Raw genomic sequence first — 20937 nt, 5'->3', positions numbered from 1 at the left:
CAACATGCTCTGTGAATGTCAAGCCCTTAATCCTGATCCAACAGATAATGGTAATCATAATGGTGCCTCGGATGAAGATATGGTTTAATTGTTTCTCATTAGATTAGTTGATCATAATGATGACTTGAAATATGTCACATTACCAACAATAACGTTTCTCATTTGGTTAGAATAACTTCAACTTTTTTTTCCCCATTTTGATTCATTTTTCTTTCTCTCTCCTTTCTTTTCCTTTCACCAAATATTTACACCATATCATGATATCATCAATTAAACATCTAGAATCATGAATTGAATTATCTCTCTCAAGTGAAGGTTGAATAAAAGATAATTGTTTCTCTACTTTCTTTAGTTTTTGCTCTTTACTCTTTCATATGTTTTACAATTGAACAAAAATGACAAAACATGAAAAACCTTAAACCCATTAATAAGAGAGGAATCCTTGATTAATCAGATCAAAGTTGATTGTTTAATTGTAATCATTTTGCATCATCATTGGGTTAAATTTAATTTACTTCAATTTATATCCGTTAAGCCTTTGCACTTTTTTTTATCATTTCATATGAATGCTAATAGTTTGAGTTTAATATTTTTCAATAGTTCAACATGTGCTGTTGTAAAGGGTGTCAAATTTAATTCCATGCAAACTGGTGGAGCTTATTATTTTTTAATCACAAGTGAAAATAGATAAGCACAGATATCATAAACCATAGACACAAACCATTTGGTCACTTTATTTGCCATCTTCACCTTTGTTGATGATTTGTTTAAGTTATGTGTTATCTATTTTAATTTGTGATAAAAAGATAATAAGCTCCACCAGTTTGCATGGAATTAAATTTGACACCCTTTATTTTTATTGATGATTCAATTTAATTGTTATCAAAATAAATGAATTTAATCTTGTAAAGTGTTGGTAATCATCAGCCTTGATCCAAGTGAAACTGGTTAAAAAAACGGAGATAAAATGAAACGATTTTATTATGTCAAGTAAACCAGTTTATGGGATGTCAATCAACAGTTAACTTGATTAATGTTTACTTGGTTCAAGAATAAGTTTGATTGTATCAAAATTTAATTGATAAAAGGCAAGTTTAAAAATTATCATACAAAAATAGTAAACTATGGAATGATTATAATGATTAATTGGGGAAACGAGACATTTTTTGAAAAAATTGAAAGAACCGCTCATTTCAAGTTTGCAACTCTGCTGTTTGTGGTTAACTTGTTCAATGAAACAATGAAATTGGTCAAAGTTGGTATTTACATGGATCAAAATTTTTTGTTTACCAGGATAATTTGAAACTGGTCTTGTCTTTGGTCTTGCTTGACTATCATTATGACAATTGACTTTATCTTTGAAAGATGTTTTACTTTGCAGTCAATTGTGCTTTTCCTTTTAAATGGGCAATCTGTAATTAACTGGTTCCCTTCCATGTTTACCCATTGCCAAAATTAGTCCACTTATGTTGTCCATGATGAAAAATAGGAATGGCTTATCAAATACAACCTCAATGTTGTTGCTTGATTGGTACTGTGATTTACCATTGTTATTGTTAACATTATTGCTATTAATGGTATTCCCATTAGTGTTTATACTGTTAATGTTTGTGTTGGTAAATGTCTTTGGATTTTCCCAAATTTCAAGATAAGTTTTATGAATTATATCAGAAACATGGAGCCATTTATAGTCACTTATATCATACAGTTGAGAGTAGCCTGGTTTGAATATGTATGCGACACCCAAATTAGCCAAAGACAAGCTTAAATTACGATCACTTGTCTCAAAATGCAGTCGAGGAATCTGTTAAATTGGAATAAAAAAATGGGTAAGAAAACAATGAAGCTAAAAATAATAGTGCCAATTGTTGACAAAAAACTGGTTCTTGATCAAAATATGGTTAATCACATGTAACTTGAATGGATGTTGCCTGTAATCTGGCTAGAATGGCAAACAATCGATTGATAACTTGCTACTCATGATTAAACTTTGCATTCTGTTTCGATTATAAACTCAATTTTCTGTTAACCATTGACAATTGAGCACTTACCTTGACATCAACTCTTCTAACTTCCAGTGAATTGATGACATCACTTAAAACCTGAGCAGATAATCGAGTTAACAGAGTATCTAGGCCATATGGATCATGGGGCATCATTGCTACCAAAGTAATTAAGCCACCCTTGAAAGGCATTTCAATTGTTGTACAATTTAGGAAACGATTGAATCCATAACGAATACGGACATTTCGAGCTTCCAGGATAATTGAATCCTCAGAGAAGACGCCTAAAAGGTTTGAAGATGCTCCTGATAGTTGTTTGTAGGCTGAGGACGATGATGAAGGTGCTATGTAATTGCGTTTTCTTGAAGAAGTAATATTGAGATCAAGTGATCCTTTGAAATAAAGTGCACTGAGAAGTAGTAATTGAGTTGTTGGTGATTGTCGATCAGGAAGGATATCTTTGATTTTTCCTGATGTCTCCTTTTCAACGATTGCATTAATATGTTGACGAGTTTCTTCCCCGTTATCAATAAAGTCTAAAGGACGAATTGCTGTTTTATAAAATCTTTGTAAAAGCATGTGATAACTGTAATTAATACCAAAATCTCTTTGGACGTAAACATGGGAAAGAAAAGCTATATCGTTTCCTGTATTGGCTTCATTATCGGCTATGGAAACACGATAATCAGATGCTGGTGACGGACCATATGGACCTAAATTGCGATAATGAACACTATTGGGTACATTTACACCAAGATGGGTCATCATGTCATGGTAGGCAAGGTTAATTTCACTGGTTTGCATTCCCCAAAGATATAATGCATGTCTTAGTGCTGTTGAGGTGTGTCCCTGTGAACCCATCAGCATCATGGTTAGCGAAGATGATATACAAATTGGACAGAAAGCTGTAGACGATTCCGATTTATCCATTGCACGAAGTAAATCGAAGCCAAATTGGTTGGTTGAATAGGCCAGTTTTCGCATACCAAAAGATATAACCTGACTAAAGGTGGGAAAAACCAGTAAACCAGGACTTAGTAGAGTAACCAGAATAAGCCATCGACTGATTGTGGCACCAGCCATTTTGAATATTAAACAGTTGACACCAATGGAATCAGAATAGAGATTACAGATTAAACAACAAAGAAAAAAACACACCAAACAGCTGTAAGATCGCAATATCGTCTGATCACTTTATCAATAATGCACCTCAATGGACCAATCTGAAAATTATGAGAAACAAAAGATTTTATATTAATAAATTAATATTTAAAATTGATTAACTAACTTGAATCAGCAAATATTGTAACCTGTTACCTGGATTTTGTGTCAAACAACTGGAATCAAATTAAAATGAAGCACTTGGAAAACAATTTTGTTATTTGCGCTCTTTTTTTGCGGTTGACAAAAAATAATGAAAAGGATAATGTACTTGCCCTATTGGTAATCAATGTCAATGGCAAGTGTAAACAATGAAGGAAGAAAGGAATAAAAAAGGTATGGCAAAATGAACAATTAATTTTGTTCATGTTTAACTTAAAGGGGGGTTTTCATGATGGATAATAGAGATGAAAAGGATGAACATGGATTTGGCTAATTTTCACAATTTTTGTCCAATATCACATTGTTAAGTTGGGTCAAAGCTTTCAAGCGAAACAAGAGTACAACTCAAAAATAGTCATTTCAGGTTGCCTTTTATTTTGGTTATGCGATGCAACTTTTATGGATAAAAATTGACAATAATATGAACCTAAAAAGATCATCGGACCATTTTTTTTCCTTTAATTTACTGAAATGCATTTCAGTTCTTTCCGTTGTAACAGGAAACGGGATGTACCCTGAAAAAGGGTATTAAAGAGTAACGGTCAATATGATAAACTATTGATAACTTATTGTTATTGTTATTGAAAAAAATATGATGAAAATAGAAGCATTTTATAAAAAACATTTTGTATGGTTTCGAAAAAAAACCAACTTTTCAAAATTTTCGGGTTTGATTTTACTTCTTTGGCAAGTAATTATAAAATCAGCATAAAATCAGCTTAAAATTTGGCCATAAGATGTGATCTTAAGCGGTTTAATTACCTGTTCGCATATGTTAATGCCTGTCGATAACTAAAAAAAGTTATCGATACTGTCATCTACCAGATAATGTCAGTAGATTAATCAATAGCCCCTCAAAACCCTTTTGTTTACATTTCCTATAAGGAAAGTTTTAATTGAAATTAGCATATATTTTCAGAGAAAATTGAATATCACTGAAAAATTTTACTCAATTAACGATCCTAGTCACGATAATAACTATTATATTATTTATGTGACGTTAATAGCAATCAATTTTGGTTTTATTAATTGTTGCACTGAATTTTTGCTCGATTAATAGACTTGCTGTGCACATAAGCTATTCCCAGGTAGTGACATTATCTGGTAGATGACAGTATTTATCTAATTTATCGATAACTATCGATATTTTTATTATCGTCCTACTCTACTTGATGGTTTTACATTGAAAATGTGGAACAGGTTATATGTACACAAATCTGTGTATCTTTAACTATGAAATTAACCGTACACATAATGATGTTGAATGGAAAGGATTCAAATAATAGTTTAATAATGGATTAAAAGTTAATTTTTTGATCAATTTCTATTAAATTCCACTCAAAGAATGCATACATTAAAGTTACTTAACGCCAGAGTGATGAGTTTAACGCATTGACTTCATTTACCAATGCCTGCTTGAACATTAAACTTAATTAATTTGACCACAATTTGAAAATTAATTGCTAGCTCACAAATTAATTGTCAGTGGTTAGAGTGTAGTGAAATCAAAGGTAATAATCAGGGTTCGACTCAGTTTTGATAAATTTTTTGTTTCTAGAAACTTGAACAAGTGCAATTTTTTTACCGCAAAATTTGAAACAGGTATCTGTTAGACTGATTTGAGATCAGTTCAATCCATTATTAAATTATTATTTAAATCCTTTTGCAATTCATCAACATCATTAAAATGTTCAAAAATTCTTAAACTAACTTCAGATTAAGGCTTTTCTATTTAGTAAACGAAAAATTTACAATTTTTAGTTATTATTGGTGGTATCAGATACAGATATCAGATAGTATCTTTGTGTACATAAAACCTCAACCATTCAATGTATAGGATATCTTTTTTGTAGAATTATTTAATATATATTTTAACTACATTTTTATCCCTTTTACTTGTTGTGTTTTTACTATTCTTCTTAAATTGAATCTGTGAAGCTCTGGGAGCAATCATATCCATTTTCTTTTAGTTCTGGCCTTCATCATGTCTCATTCTAATTCTGATGCCGATGAGTATCATTTTATTGGTAATATTGTACGAAAGCAAACAAAGTATGGAAGCACAGTTAACCACTCGTTCAAGGAGCCCCGTTATATTGAACACAAGCTTCAACCCAGCGATACTTTACAAGGATTAGCTTTAAAATATAATGTTTCTGTGAGTATTTTTACCAATTTTGTACATCTAAGAAAGAAAATGGTTTATTTATCCGGAATTTGCTGATTTTCAGTTATTGTAGTCCCATTTCTTGGTTTGAACGAAACCTTGTTTTGATTAGTTTAAGGCTGGCCTCATTATTGAGACTGTTTTTTTGTCCTTTACTATCTCTTTTAAACTCACATTTGTGCCTTCATTTTCTTTCTTTTTGCTCTCTACCTATCTTTAATCTATTTTAGTAGTCTTACACTCTGTTGTGACTCTAAAAATTGTTGTAAAATAATATTTATACATGTTAAAGGTAATAATTCATATTTTTAACTCTTTGCTCATTAGATGGAAAGGATAAAACGCGCGAATAACCTTTGGACCAGTGATAGTCTATTTTCAAGGAGCTCATTAAATATACCTATTGCATTGGACAATGGTACTTCATCATCTTCATCTCTATCTTCGCCATCATCACTTGTATTTAACAATGGAAACATTACTTCAAGAAGCACAGAAAATAATGAAACAAATAGATCATATGCTTTTACTGATGGGATGAGTGAAATACGCTGCGATGATGTATTTTTAGAAGAGGAAAACAATGAAGCATCAACACAATCAACAGCCTCATCATCATCTTCGTCATCTAACGCTTCAACATCCGGACCCAGGAGGAATAGCAACAGTAAATCGAGAAAAAAGGATAAGAAAAGGAAAGAAAATGTCTATGAAGCTAGTCAGACTTCTAATGGATATGATGGAAATTGTACATTGGACTCAGATGATAGCAAAGAAGAAAGTGTGGCTGATTTTCTAATTCGTATAGATTGCTATATTGCCAAATCAAAGAACCAAGTCAATTCTATTATGAGACAAGGGTCCAGACTCACAAATACATACTCAGATGATGACCTTTTTAGAACAAGTTTAGGTCAACAGACAAGATCAAATGTATCCTCGTCTACTAGCTACTTAAAGAGACAAAATTCAACAGGTAATGGTGCGGTCTCTTACAGTGGCCTTCGAGCTGCTGCTAATGAAAGTTCAAATGAATTGCCTCAATCATTAGTTATGACCCAAGGAAGGAAGGTCATGTCTTCGTTAAAAAGATTAGAGCAACAACAAGATGAAATGTTTGAATTATGATGATTTGGATAGCGAACGATTAAATGATTATTGTTATTTGTTATTTTATGAATCATACGACTTCTATGCTTACTTCTTGGGTTCCTCAACAAATCTTCCACTCTTTTCCACTTCTTTCTTTTGTTTCCGCATCTTGATTGATTGGACCGCAATTGATTGAGGTGCTTACTCGAACCTTTCGTTTAGATGAATTGGCCCGTGTTCTTAGTTCCTTGTGAAATTTTATATCAAAGTCTCAAGTATCTAACGTAAGGAAGATGTTAAATATATGCTCGTTAAACACCATCTCTTTTTATGGGATATTTAATGATGTTCACTCGAAGAATTTAAATTCTTTGAAAATGGACATTGGAATCTTCAATTTGCAGTCCTGTCTTCATAAAAATCAATCAAAAGACCTAGTTAAAAGAACGGCAACAAAACTGATAAATATAATTATCAATATTTTCATTCCATTATTTTAAATAACAAATAAGCAAAGATATCTCCACAATAAATAGCAATTTATTTAATTTTTGTGTCAAAGCTAATCAGTTTTATGATCCATATGGTGACGATAATTTTCAAGCTCCTAAAAAATCAAAGAGTGAAAATGAGTTAGATGAGAATTGGCACGCAATTATCTTACCTGATATCTTTGTGATCTTATTATGTCAATATCTCGCTCCTTAAAATTATCATCTTTAGCTGGGTCATCTGGTAATTTCAGTTCAATTTCAATTGGCTTCCACCTTTTAATCATCATGTTTTTCAACATTTCCAATGAATCACCATCTAATAAGTTGGAAGGATCGGATTCACTCGGCATCCAAATGGGTTTTGTATAATCAAACCGAGCTTCAGGGAATTCAGTTTGTTCATTGAAACCATGCTTTTTCAATAGCAATCTTATCCTGCTGACTAATTGATCTCTTTTGATACTTGTATATATCAATGAACAGCCTTGTGATTGACAAAGGCTGCAAAGATATTTACTGATTAATTTAAGATCTTCTGGTTCCATCTCCTAAAGGGACAATAGAAAGTGAAATTTAAATATAAGTCGATTTGCAATTAATGTTAACATTTTAAATTTCTTACTTGTAAAAGATCGTATTTGTTTGCCATGATAATTATGGGAATTGTTATATCAGGAAGAAGCTTCTTTATCATGCTACTTCGGCGTTCAGATTTATTTTTGCTAATTGATGAACGACGATCCTCTGAATGTTTCTTCATAAACGGCGAGATTCTCATTGATATTGTGTTTAGAAGGCATTCCGTAATAGGAACCAGCTCATGGGGTTTGCTTAAATCTAGAACCAAAATAATAGCCATTGATCTGTGATACAAAAAATAGATTGAATTTAAATGTTTGATCAGGCTTAGATTTTACTCACTTTAATTGTTCTTCTTTCAGTACAAATGGTAATAATTTGAGGAGATAAGTTGCTTCTCCTAATTCCCAAACATCACATTGTTGATTCTTAAAATAAAATTTATAAAAAACAGTTACAAGATCAAACAAACAACAAAGAGACTTACCTCAGATTGATCTGATCGAGTGTATGAATAGTCTAAGGCCAATGTTGGTTTTGGTTTATCTTTTTTGTCCAGAAAACGATGAATGATGCTTGTTTTGCCCTTTATTGTGGTGATCAAATACAATTAGACAAGAGCTGAAAAGATTTCAAAATAATTCTTACTGATTGTTTTGACCCAAGGAAAAGTAGGCTTCGTTTAGCTACTGTTTGGCTTCGATTCTGTCCCAGTTCAATTCCAAGATCCCAGACAGTTTTCCTACTCATTTTTTTGCATTAACATTGGGTTAATATTAGGTTATCATTAAAAACCGATAATCTTAAAACTTATTATAATTACCTTGTTGAACCCATTTTGTGTTTACATGTTTACGCGGTTTCCATAGCAGAGTCCAGTTTTTGTTCAACAAACCCAAAAAACAGCTAATTCCTGCCTTGTGAGTTTAAAACCTAAATATTGACATAACAATAGTTCATTGAGATGATCTAATTTGTTTAAGCCTTTGGTCATTATTTGATTGATTGAAACCTGTTTTTAATATAACTAAATCATTTTATTTCATATTAAAAATCATCACTTATTACATTCAGATAAAGAAAAAAGAAAGTAATTTTACTTTTGCTTAAAGCCACATCAAGTGTTTCTTATTTGAAAAAAATGATAATAAGTAGTTGGTTGAAACAGATTTGATTTCTTGGTGTATGAAAATTTGATTAGTTTTATTATTTTATTATACAATTTTCAAAGCTCAGATTTAGAGTTGAAGAGATTAGCAATTAACAATGATTAGATGAGATTGGTCATTCGTGCAAATTGCGCCTTCATTTTTTACCACCATGATTTTTATAAATTAGATCAGGTTGAGAAGTCGAAAAAGTTGAGACTCAGGTACAATTAGAAAATCATGATGAAAATAAAGGAATTTACGCAATTTAGAAAGGTTTTTGTAGAAATGGTCATGTAAAATGTTAGATAGAGAGCAATATCAATTGGTTGATTTGAATTACAGAAATTGTATTCAAAAGGCAATATCAGTAAAAATGAGATCATTTGGTCTGATAAAATGTGATGACAATGAGTCGCTCTTTGAAATCATTGTGTTAAAGGTGAATACGAAATGATTCCAGGAAGATAATTTAGACCGTCAAAAGCAAAAATCCGTGAAAAAAGGATCTACCCTGATTGGTTCTATTTTAAGCATAGGATAAAGTTGAAAATAACCATTTTCTGTAGGCAGTGCAATGAAGTTATATCCTTAGCTTGAAAATTGGCATTTACTGACTCATTGGCACTTCAAGATTCAATCGGTAAGATGAAGTTATTTTTGTTAAACGTTGGTCTCCGAGTCTTCAGTGATTTTAGAGAGAGTCCAAAAACAATGAGTCCCATTGTCTGAAATAAATAAATAATAGGAAAGATTAAACATTGATAAATAAATAAAGGCTAGTAGTGCAAGTTAACGGTCTTGAGTGAGTAAACATTAACTTTTGTGGGCTTATCATTTACATGACTCTCATTATTTCCTTTGATAGTCTGGATTTTCTTCCTCAATTTGAGTCTTTAAACATTCAAGTTGAATGGAGAGATTGAACAGCTAGAGAGTTGTAAAAGGATGAGGATGGTGATGAGGTATTATGACATGAATTGAATGCAATAGTAAGCGGTTTTGTCAAGACAAGTGAAGAAGAAACTTCTACATCCAGACCAAACTTGGGTGAAAGAGAGTCATGGTTGGTTAGTTGCTGAGGCATAATAGAAGTGAAACTGTTAAAATTAGAGTAATAATTGAACAATTACCGTGAATCTCTCTTTTAACAACATGATCCATGGCTCGGTGAATTGGCATGATGAGCTTTGAGTTTTCATTGAGCTGTTGATCAATATTGAAGTTATTACTAATTGTATCCGTAACAAAAAGAAGCTTTTTTACCACATCTCGACCTAAAACGCTGTCCATTAAAGTCTGTAAGTAATTGTCGCCTGAAATTATTAACTTAAGTTTGTCTCTGTGCCAAACAATGAGACGACACTCTTCCAAGGCAACAATTGTAACTTGATAAGCATCACTGGAACTAACACCAAACCATTCAGGTGAATCAATAAACTGGTGTCCGTCAATTAAATGGAGAGCACGTCCGTTTTTAAGAACTGCCAGTCGCCCAGAAACCAATAATGATAACTTGTCAACCGGAGTTTTACCTTCAACGCAATAGATGTCATGAGCTTTAAGAACTTGCATCTCTCGGATGGATTTAAATAACTTATTGAATGAGTGACGAGAAACTTTTAATGGTTGAAATAGATCCCTGTTCAAAGAGAAAGGAAACAGAAAATGAATTAGTCGGATATTTTGGTAATAAATGATTTATTGTAGCAATTGACTAGTGCCATTCACGATTTTACATTGATATTGCTACAAATCCTAATCTTAATTATTCCAGTTCGGATTCATTTTTCAGTTAGATTGAATCGATCGATAAAAGAAAATAATAAGACTAACTGGTGATTTTGCATAAAAGGTTTCAAGCAAAGCATGTTTATATGGATCATGATGGCATAAAAGTGGAACAACTGATAATCAGAAAAACAGATCAAACATACTTCCTCATTTTCATAATCTTGAAAAGTGAATTAACCTACACAAATCTCTGGTAATGTTGTTGATCTTTAATCAAATTGTAGGCACAAATTAGTTGTTTCAATTACTTTTCTCATTGTGGGTAGACTGATTATTTCTAATGTTTTCTAAGCATTACTTTCATCAAACACTCGAAAAGTTATTGTTTGAATGAGATAAATCACCATAATGAACACTTCAGACATCAATAAATATTAGAACATACTGTCTAGTGTAATCGTGAAAGCAACATCTGGTAAAACTCAAATAGAGAGAGAGAAACACAAATTGATAATCTTTGGAAATTGATAATTACCTGTAAACCAATTCAACATCGCGAGGAAATTTGATGAATGGATGTAACTTGTATACTAGAATAAATATATAAACAGCATGAGCCATGAAAAATAATAGATTCCAAAGGACTGTATCAATTGAACAGACGTTAATGTAAGCCCATAGAGCTAGGCAAAGTGAACCAATGACGAGACAACATCGCATAAACAGTAAACCAGCCAGGCTGGTCGATGCCATGTAAGATACAAAAATCAAACCATTGGCTAATTGAAATAATGGCTCATTAATCAGCCCACTTTTAGGATCACAGATGTGTAGACGGTTAGTTGATCGTGTAATAAATTGAGTAAAGTTGAGATAATTGTTATTAAAATAATCCATTTTTGGTCCTCTAGTAAAATATTCCACTCCACCCTTTAGCAGTAATGGTCAGTCTTTGTAAACTCGCTTGTTTCTCTACTCCGGTTGATCTTCCTGGAAAACAAGACAATACAGAGTTAACTAATCGAAAAATTAAACTTCAATTGAATATTGACATTAGAAAAATAAAGATTAAATGATGAAAAGTGACAATTATATGTCCACCTGGAGGGAAACATGAGATAGAACAAAAAAGCAAACAAATTACTTACCTCATTAGAACTAAGGAAGAGTTAATTGAGTGACAATAGCTTTAATTAAGGCTGATGGTTGAAGTTTTCATTATAAACAATAAGCAGTCAATTGATAATATTTTTTAAAGTGACAAATAGCTAACATCTTTGGACATACAGCTATAGTAAATTCACAACCAGCTTAATGGCTGTTAACACAAGAGGTTGATGTTGAGCGAGCAAGAAAAGAAAGAGACTGACTTGGGAGAGAGGGAGAGAGATGAGGGAGAAAAGAATGAAAACAAAATCAAAGGAAAACAAGTTTTTTAAAGGGATGAGGTTGAAATAACAATTTTGACTCATGTAGTTAACCATGAAACCCAGAATCTTAATATCATAACATTGAAACTATTCCAGATACTGTTGTCCATTATGATCTTTTGAACTCAACCCAAATTTATTCAACTCAAAATACTCAAGCTTACCATTGTTAGTTATAATAAAAAACAGGATTATCCTTGGATTCAAAACATGAAGCTTTTGGTTCCAGCAACACATAAATTTTCATATTGTTATGAAGCCTTTAATCATTAAATTGCAATAGAAGATTGTTATTGTATAGAATTGATATAAAATCAGAGATGTTGATATCTTTATTGAAATGTTTCGGTAGCTTTAGACTGATTTAATTGTGGTTATCGTTTTGAACATTTGAAAATTTGATGTATTTGTGAGGATCAATCTTGAATTCATTTCGATTAGCAACTTTACAAAACCAATTCTAACATGATTCACCTTTTATCATTGTTTCAAAGTGAACCAAAACTGTGAAGCATAAATTTCAATTCAGATCATGAAATCATTTGCTATTTCTTATTCAAAATTAAATAACAACAATTCTATTCTTGGACTATTAAGCAAATTCACAGATAATGATCAAAATTGTTCAATATCACACATCATTTCCATGTATAAATAGTATAAAAATGAGTTGATTTGTGACTCTCGAGCTAAATGTTGGACGTTAAACTAATTGCAGTCGAAATCAAAGGTTAAAAATGACACGAAATGCTAAAATTTAACGATTTTCAAAAAATATGGCACTTTGAACTTGTAGGTGTTAAGTGCTTGTAAGTATTTGTAAATTATAAACCATTTAGCTCATATTTTAATGAACAAGCAGGTGCAATTACGCGAGATTTTGAAACATAACTAATTAGTTGAGTGCTTACTCGACCTTGTATTTACACAAAATTAACAATAATGTTTTCAATGAAATCGGGTTAGGAAAAAAATCTTTTAAAACATTGTTAAATAAATAGTAACATTCTGATTTAGTTCCGAAACTAAGTGAGAACTGAACAATTTTTGATATATGATATTAAAACAGCGGATATTTAGTTTAAATCAGTGAAATTATTAGGATTATCTTATACATATTAATACCGTTTTGGTATTTTTCTGTCAAAATTTATCCGCACTCAAACGGTCTATAAATTTTCTGTTAATCTTTTTCACAGAAACAGAAAACTTTGCTTTTCAAAATAAGTGCAGTTTCTGGCCGATCATCAAAAATAAGATCAGTGTAATGAGTTTCATGAAAAAATCTACTTCCATAGTCGCAAAAAAGGCGATCGAAGTTTCACCTTTGGATTCAATTTACTCGAAAACTGTAGATCGGAGAAATCTTTAAACAGCACAAATTGACGCGGTTTTTATGGCATTTCAAACTAAAAGAGTCTAAAATTGAAAGAAAGTAATTTAACCCGTTTTAACCCATTTGTCTTGCAATGTTTGTGTCAATTTATACATAAATGTAACAATTGTGTTAAAATGTCTTTTTAGTAGCGATCTATTTTTACCCGAATTGCAAATGAAATAAAATTGTCTCTAATAAATAGTTACTAATAATTACCTCCTTTGTACTTAATTTTGTAAATGAATGTATTTCATTATGCATATTTGACATGTTGGTTGAATGTAAATCAATTACTTGCTATTGTTGACCATTTCAGGAATATTTATGATTGATTCATGTTTACCTTTGAAAGTGCACATGTATTGTACTCTTAGAACCAAATCTGACCAAAGACCTTCCTCGATTGAGGTGGAAGCTTTTACTGTTGTAGCTTTTATTAGTCAGGAATCAGTAGAAACCTTTCTAAAAATTCAACTGCTCAAAACTAACCTTGCATTTGTGAAGTTTCCTTAAAATTTATTTCCAAATATTTCCTAAAAAACCATTTTGTTTTAAAAAACTGTTTGAATTCCTAATGGTTTTACGAAGGCATATAATAAGAGTAATTTGTGTCATTGGTTGTATTGGTCAGCTTTATGTTGCCACACGTAATTATTTGAGCTTCAACGTTCGATATGGCGTACAAATTGATTTCCCGCAATCATATGAATTACCTAATATTGACCTCGCCATTCCGTTAGCAGCCTATCTTAATCAAACCGATTTATTTGATAGATTTAATAAATCATTTCAACAATTTGCAGATTTTTTCAATATTCCCTTAACACGTTTAGAGAAAAGTCATTACATGCAATCTGCTATAATCGCTGACAAAATCAAAGTGAAAGATATTGAAGAGCTTATACTGAATCCTGAAAATGATATTGTCACTTTGGCTATAAAACAGGACAACGATGTTGACATTTTGAGAAAATATTGCAAAATTTATCCAACACCAATATTTATCTCCGAGTTTCGTGTCGTAACAATTCTCAACCGATAATATTGAGCGCGGAAACAATTTCAATCGATAATCGTATTCTGATGCAACTTGCACATACGATAAATACATTATTTGCAGTTCGATTGACCGACATCAATAGCAATATGGATTCGAGAATCAGGTCATACACTGCGATTCCTTCAGCAGTAAATAATTTAGAGCTTACTCGACTGTCCTTTAAAAGGATTTTTTACGATGCGCTTGAAAGTCCATATACAACTGACTGTAAACATTATGATAGACATTATGAATTACATAATTGTGTGAGAGACAAGATGCTTAATTTACCCAATCAAACGTTATATTCAGCAGCGATATTATCTTTTAATACATATCCTGGTCATCTTGGTTTCCAACAAATTTCTGGTGAAGATTTCAATTCTATTTATAAATATTGCTCACGTTTAATATCAAAAATTGACTGTCATTCAATGACTTATGAGCTACGAAAAGATTACATTGATGGAGGAGTTCAAACAAAACTTAAATTTCTAGAGATCACACCATCAATTGACCCTGACATCTACTATACTGCTTATCCAGTTCAATTGTTTCCGGAATTTATTATTTTCTTTATGAGTATTTTGAGCAATTGGTTCGGTTTATCAATTTTTGATCAACTCATTTATGGTACTTCTTATTGTAAAACATGTTCAAAACGAAAGGCCAAAAGCGTCAAAACAAACAACAAAAATGGTTGGCAACCAATTGAAGTAGCTACATTCAGCATTCAACCAACTCAAAAAATATTCAAACCCAGAAAATTACCTAAACATTGATGTAATATCAAAATTATGTCTCAAAGTTGAATTAAATTTTGACAATCTTTTCTATCTAGATCCATAGTTTTATTAATACTATTTAAAACCAGAACTAACTTATTTTTGCCAAAATACTCTTGAAAAATGCACCTTTAATTCAACGGTTGAATGATGCCTGTAAGTCTAGTCATGATTATTATGATTAAGTGAATTGAATGGCATTCTTTTCTGATCTTGATAGGATCATCAAGGTGAGACTTGAAATTTCATTTTCCTTGTTTAATAAAGGAAAATCAAATAACTGAGCAAAATAAACGAATAAACTCTTTTCGTATTTTATTAAAGATGAAAATTCAGAGGATACGCCGGTTGTAAACTGGTGTAACTGCTGATTTTGTAATCAAATCATTACAAATAATCTTTATCACAGCTTAATAAACCGTTTTTTGCATTAAAAGTATTCAACAATATTTAAATATGTTTTTCAATAGTTATTGCTATTTTAGTATCGCAGTCCATTTAAGAAGCACGATCTTTTTCTTTCCATAGATGAACATTATATAGTTCGTCTTCAGAATCAGTTTCACTGGTTGCGTCAATGAATTCCCTTGCATCTGCACCGTTTTTGAATCCACTATCATCGTCATCAAAGAGGCTGGTAGATTCTCCTAGCCTTTGAAACTTATATTTATCATACTTTTTTGATAAGGCAAAGTTATAGGCACACATGATTGTAATCAATAATGACAAAATAAACGATCCACAAACTATAACGAAAACAGATCGAGGAAAACCAAATATTCGATTGTCTCTTATTAAGTCGATAATCACTTCACTGTTTTGTCCATTCCTGAAAACAACCAATTTCGTTGTGTTAAAATATCCTGGTGCTTCGACTAAAAAAGTATAACTTCCTTCTGAATATGGAATTTTAAATTTGCCATCATCATTGCTCATAACAACTTTGGATTCATCATTTAAGACTTTTATTAGAGCTCCTGATATTGGATTGCCACTTGTGTCCACTGTTTTGCCGAAAACTTCTTTACTTAAATTGATCGGTAATGGCTTTCCCTTGACTTTATGATTTGGTTTTGTTAGAGTTACATTGACTACTGAAGCCCATCCTTCACTGACATCGACTGAAACACTTTTACTTTCATACCTGAAAGATAAACATTAAATTACAGTTAATTAATAGCACAACTAGAAAAGTTATTTACCAATAGACTTACCCCTCAGCAGATACTGTAACAGTATAATGTCCTGGTGTTAGTAACCTCCAATAATCACCATCTTCTGCTGATTTTACATCATGGTTAATGCCTTCAATATGAATTGTAGCTTTTGGAATTGGTTTTGCACTATCTGAGTCAATAACGAAACCTTTTATTCCTCTAAGTACTTCTTCCATAAAGGCGATCAAAGCAACTCGATTATCGTCCCAATAGCGAGGAAGATCAGAGGCATAAGGAAATTTCTGACAGCCTAATTCTAATGTAATCTCAAAACAATTGGTGGTGATATAGTTGAAGTCTTGCATACCTCCATACAAAATATACCAACTAGCTCCGTTAGTGACACCATTCTCGAAAAATTCAAGCGCAGGACCACATTGTCCTTTGCAAGGGTGGCCATCAGACATGGTTTTGTGTTTATAAGAATAAAGCAATGCAAGGTGTTTAAAAACATCATCATCAGGACTTTTACTGTAAACATGATCTTTTTCTTCAAGGTTGCCGTCATATGGATAATTAGCTACTAATGAGCCACCGTGTAAGCTGGCTGATAAAACAAAAGGATAACTTTGAATCCAATGCATAACAGCTTCAGTTTCTGGTTGATAATGCACTTTCACAAAAGGCTTGAACTGATCAGGAAAATTTCTATTCAAATCTTGTTGGTTGGCATTTTCACGTCCTTGTAAAGATTCACAATCCCCTTCAATCGATCTTTCGTAACCATCAGGATTGAGAGATGGTAAAATGTGTATACGTATATTGTCAACAAGATTTTTGATTTTAGGATCTTTTTCATAGTTTTCCAATAGCTTTTGTATCAATGGAAGCATGAGTTCTTTTCCAACAACTTCATTACCATGAATATTAGCAATGTATTTAAATTCAGGTTCACCTGGTTCATGAACTCCAGGATTGTCGGTAATTTCAAGAACCCAAAGTTCTCTTCCTTCTACACTTTTACCAATACTGTAAAGACGTGTTAGAGTTGGATATTTGTAGGCAAAATGGTGTAGAAACTTTGTCATTTCAGTGTAATTGTGATGAACAAATCTATAAGGTGTAACAAAATCTTCAGGAAATGTAGAATTGATTGGTTTTGATGGACGTCTCGAATCAATGTCAACTATGTCACTTTCAACAACACTGTTTGCTGAGACATCGGCGTTATTAGATGTAGGTTCCAATTCAACTTTTATCCATTTGGCGGAGTTATTTAGCAAATTTTGATCATTTCTAATTTCAATTCCAGTTAGCGTTTTAGGTTGATAACCATAAGCTTCAACAGTGATATTATAAATTCCATCAACAGCTAATCTCCAGAACTCTCCTCTTGCATTTGTGGTTACATTATGGTCAATTCCTTGAATCTTAACGAAGGCTCGTTCAACAGGTTTATTTGTTACTGCATTTTTTATCAAACCTTTAATTCCCATATGAGTCTGGATAAGAAAAAGATAATTGGCAATGCTTTAATATCAATCAAATCAATTTAGACGTATAATTGCAATAAGAGATACTTCAATCGATTTTAATTACCTGCTCCATAAATGTCAACAATGATTCTTGATTTAAGTTCCATTCACTTGGCAATTGTGAGGCTGGTGGATATTTACAACAAGATAGTTCTAATGTTATCTCGTAACAATTACTCCAAACGTAATTAAAGTCTTGCATACCACCTGAATAGATAAAATAATAAAGTTAGCAATATGTTTTCATCTGATTTGTAAAAATTGAAGCTAGTTATTGATTTTTTAGCAGATTTCGTAAACATTATTAAAGGTTACCTGGAACATCAAACCAAAAAGCACCATTAGTTGTTCCGTTAATAAAGTCATCATCTTTACAAACTTGGCCAGTTTTCATGGTTTCATGATGAGAAGCATAAAGAGAAGCGAGGTGGGTGAAAACATTATTATCAGGAGATAGACTTATTTCACCAGTTTCTTTGTGACTTGGTGAAGAGTCAAAAGGATAACTTGCAACCACTGAACCTCCATGAAGATTTGCAGAAAGTACAAATGGATTACTGACAATCCAAGCCATTACAGCTACAGTTTCAGGTTGCCTTCCTCTAGCTACTTCGTCAACCGAGACGGATCCTTTAGGTGGGTCGCTGAATTGATCTGTAAAGTAAAAAAGTGTTTGAATTTAAAAAAGCTGACAAGCGGAAATAACAAAAGGTAAATAATCGGGAAATGTATTTGAGAGAAAGTTGACAAAAACCTAACTAAAATACATTTAAAGAAGACTTTAATATTTTTTACCTGGAAAGTCACGATTGAGATCAACACCGTTAGAATTTTCCCGTCCACTATTCTTACTAATGCCATCACAGTCACCAAGCTTGGCTCTTTCAAAACCATCAGGATTCATTGAGAATAAAAGATGAGTTTCAATCGTATCAACAATGTGAGTTATCCTTGTATTCTTGTCGTAATTGGACACTAAATGCCAAGCTAATCGAATCAGCATTTGCCTTCCAACAGTCTCATCGCCATGCATGTTAGCAACATATTTGAACATTGGTTTACCAAGAGGTCTTTTGTGGGTATTTGTTATTTTCATAGCCCATAGTTCACGTTTCTCCAAACTGGTACCAACACTATAAACTTTAACCAAACCGGGAAAACGTAATTCCAAGAGATGAACGAATTTTGTTAAGTTTTCATAATTTAAATACTCGAACCCAAGACCAGTCTTATTTATTGCGTCGTCCAACTGTTTTTGTTCCGCTTCAAGTGATAAATCTCTCTTATAACAGGAGACATAAAAAAATAGTTGGAGCAAAAATATATTTATCACTATACATCTGTAAGCCTTAAACATGATGAAGTCTTTTCTAACAATGGATGAGTCAAAAAAAACTTAGAATAAAGTATCACAGCGAAAAGCTTATTGTCCTATGGTAATTATGACTTCATTAAAGATGATCCATTAACGTTGTAAAAGATCAGGCTCATCGGTGGTTTAAATTTGAATAGTTGATCTTAGAGATCTTGAATTGAGATGCGAAATTATGACTTAGAACTACAGAAAAATGAACAAAAAAAAGGAGAATTATTGAGTATTTCGTTTAGATTGGATTGATGTTGATATTAATTAAGGACAAGACAATAATGCAGCAAGATAATCTTAGAACTTAAATCCAAAATCAACAAAAAACTAAAGAGAAACACAGATGTTGTAAGAAAGTTGAAAACTCACCTTATGGTATGTGAAAAATTGACTTTATCTTTAAGTGATGATTATTAAATAATAGCCAATTGTACTGGACGGTTGGATTTTCGGTGATTAACGTAAATTAATTAAATAAAATAAATAATAAAATTAATAAATCAAACTAAACTAATCTACAAATAATTGTCATAAGCCATTTTAGCTTACATCTGCAAAAATGACTGACTGAAGACAAAACTGGTTGAGTTCACCTAACCTAACCTAACGGCAGAATGAGCAACTAATGAATAGGAGTTATTTTCCCTGCAATTCAGGAAAAGTTTTGGGCAATTTTAACCTTATAAAATATTTAATTACTCGGTAAACACCACGATAACTAAATATGAGGCTTGAAAATCGTAATATTTTTTAATAATGTACACGAAATTTTCAACATCTTACATGAAAAATAAGCTTAAATGCAAATCATGAATGGTTAATTTAAAATCACTAAACAATGAAAGAAGTGTTATCGCACGTTAGTGTTATACTCGTTTGTTTACAAAGTAAGTATTATCTATCATCATTAGCATAGAAATTTTTGGGAACAAAAAGCTTAATATTTTCTGGTGTTTCAGATCAATTCCTAGCCAAACCAGTTCCATTAGAGGATAGCGTTTTACTTCGAAAAATTTCTGATAACTACAGTGCTCCATTGGTCGCTTCGTTTCTACATTCAAGAATAGAAAACACTGTTAAAATGATTGAAGACATCAAGAAATCTCTGGAAAATTTAAGTAAAAATCAACGGCATTTGTTTACTTTAAAGTACTTTAAAAGCAAAAAGTCTTGAAGTGTTGGATAAACAACTAAATGCATTACAAAAAACGGATTATTTTGTCATGAATGGAACCGAACGGGTTAAGTATCTAATTGAACAATATATTTTGAATAATGAAATGTTTCCAATTGAATTAAGACCGGAAGATGGTAAATTCAATTCAACTCCAGACGATTTACTCAAACAGATCAATGTTATGTCCAATGATAATCTTATCAATGAGACAAATAACCTTATAAAAGCTCATCTCCAAGACATTGAAACGAAGGAATCGAATGAAAAATATAATGAACTTCAAAGATTGGCTGCTTCGCTAACTAAACGAGTCTATTCCATGATTATCCTGGAAAAAGTCTAGTTCTGGATGCTATTTCAACCATATCTGATGTACCAATAGCTGATTGTGCTAAAAGATATGCTCAATCAAATGATTTCAGTTGTGAATCATTTGATTATTGCAAAGACAATAAGCAACAGTAAGTCAAAACTTGGATTAGAACGAAATTTTTAACATCTTACATGAAAAATGAGCTTGAATGCAAACC

The 20937-nt window shown here is 31.9% G+C and overlaps 5 protein-coding genes across 6 annotated transcripts; 1 reads left to right on the top strand and 4 right to left on the bottom strand.

Annotated features, from left to right (window-relative positions):
- Positions 1–1053: 1053 nt before the first annotated feature.
- LOC107369064 (serpin B13) lies at positions 1054–4253 on the bottom strand. Of its 2 annotated transcripts, none has more exons than XM_015936975.3 (3): positions 3321–4253; positions 2052–3226; positions 1054–1804 (listed from the first exon to the last, which is right to left on the bottom strand). In XM_015936975.3, exons 2-3 carry the CDS (start codon positions 3084–3086, stop codon positions 1400–1402), a joined length of 1440 nt encoding a protein of 479 aa, XP_015792461.1. In that variant the 5' UTR covers positions 3087–3226; positions 3321–4253; the 3' UTR covers positions 1054–1399. The 2 variants fall into 2 exon arrangements, with proteins under 2 accessions (XP_015792461.1, XP_089125356.1); XM_089269230.1 differs by having other exon boundaries at positions 3292–3378.
- A 1003-nt stretch (positions 4254–5256) lies between these two features.
- red (LysM peptidoglycan-binding domain-containing protein red) lies at positions 5257–7133 on the top strand. The gene is made up of 2 exons (XM_015937076.3): positions 5257–5484; positions 5821–7133. Exons 1-2 carry the CDS (start codon positions 5311–5313, stop codon positions 6619–6621), a joined length of 975 nt encoding a protein of 324 aa, XP_015792562.1. The 5' UTR covers positions 5257–5310; the 3' UTR covers positions 6622–7133.
- LOC107369153 (cytoplasmic dynein 2 light intermediate chain 1) lies at positions 7108–8608 on the bottom strand. Its single transcript, XM_015937077.3, has 7 exons — positions 8482–8608; positions 8307–8400; positions 8146–8244; positions 8001–8086; positions 7702–7942; positions 7250–7627; positions 7108–7192 (listed from the first exon to the last, which is right to left on the bottom strand). Exons 1-7 carry the CDS (start codon positions 8493–8495, stop codon positions 7148–7150), a joined length of 957 nt encoding a protein of 318 aa, XP_015792563.2. The 5' UTR covers positions 8496–8608; the 3' UTR covers positions 7108–7147.
- A 219-nt stretch (positions 8609–8827) lies between these two features.
- LOC107369154 (popeye domain-containing protein 3) lies at positions 8828–11897 on the bottom strand. The gene is made up of 4 exons (XM_015937078.3): positions 11689–11897; positions 11076–11530; positions 9940–10448; positions 8828–9534 (listed from the first exon to the last, which is right to left on the bottom strand). Exons 2-4 carry the CDS (start codon positions 11435–11437, stop codon positions 9470–9472), a joined length of 936 nt encoding a protein of 311 aa, XP_015792564.1. The 5' UTR covers positions 11438–11530; positions 11689–11897; the 3' UTR covers positions 8828–9469.
- A 3573-nt stretch (positions 11898–15470) lies between these two features.
- Positions 15471–19784, bottom strand: LOC107369162 (carboxypeptidase D). Its single transcript, XM_089269225.1, has 6 exons — positions 19600–19784; positions 18660–19422; positions 18180–18518; positions 17929–18071; positions 16387–17831; positions 15471–16316 (listed from the first exon to the last, which is right to left on the bottom strand). Exons 2-6 carry the CDS (start codon positions 19219–19221, stop codon positions 15671–15673), a joined length of 3135 nt encoding a protein of 1044 aa, XP_089125351.1. The 5' UTR covers positions 19222–19422; positions 19600–19784; the 3' UTR covers positions 15471–15670.
- Between the last annotated feature and the right edge of the window lie 1153 nt (positions 19785–20937).

Source organism: Tetranychus urticae, chromosome 3, assembly GCF_039701765.1.
Source record: "Tetranychus urticae isolate SD_2017Ah chromosome 3, NJAU_TeUrti_SD_1.0, whole genome shotgun sequence".
Classification (NCBI taxonomy): Eukaryota; Metazoa; Arthropoda; class Arachnida; order Trombidiformes; family Tetranychidae; genus Tetranychus; species Tetranychus urticae.
This window is presented reverse-complemented; position numbering and strand designations above follow the sequence as displayed.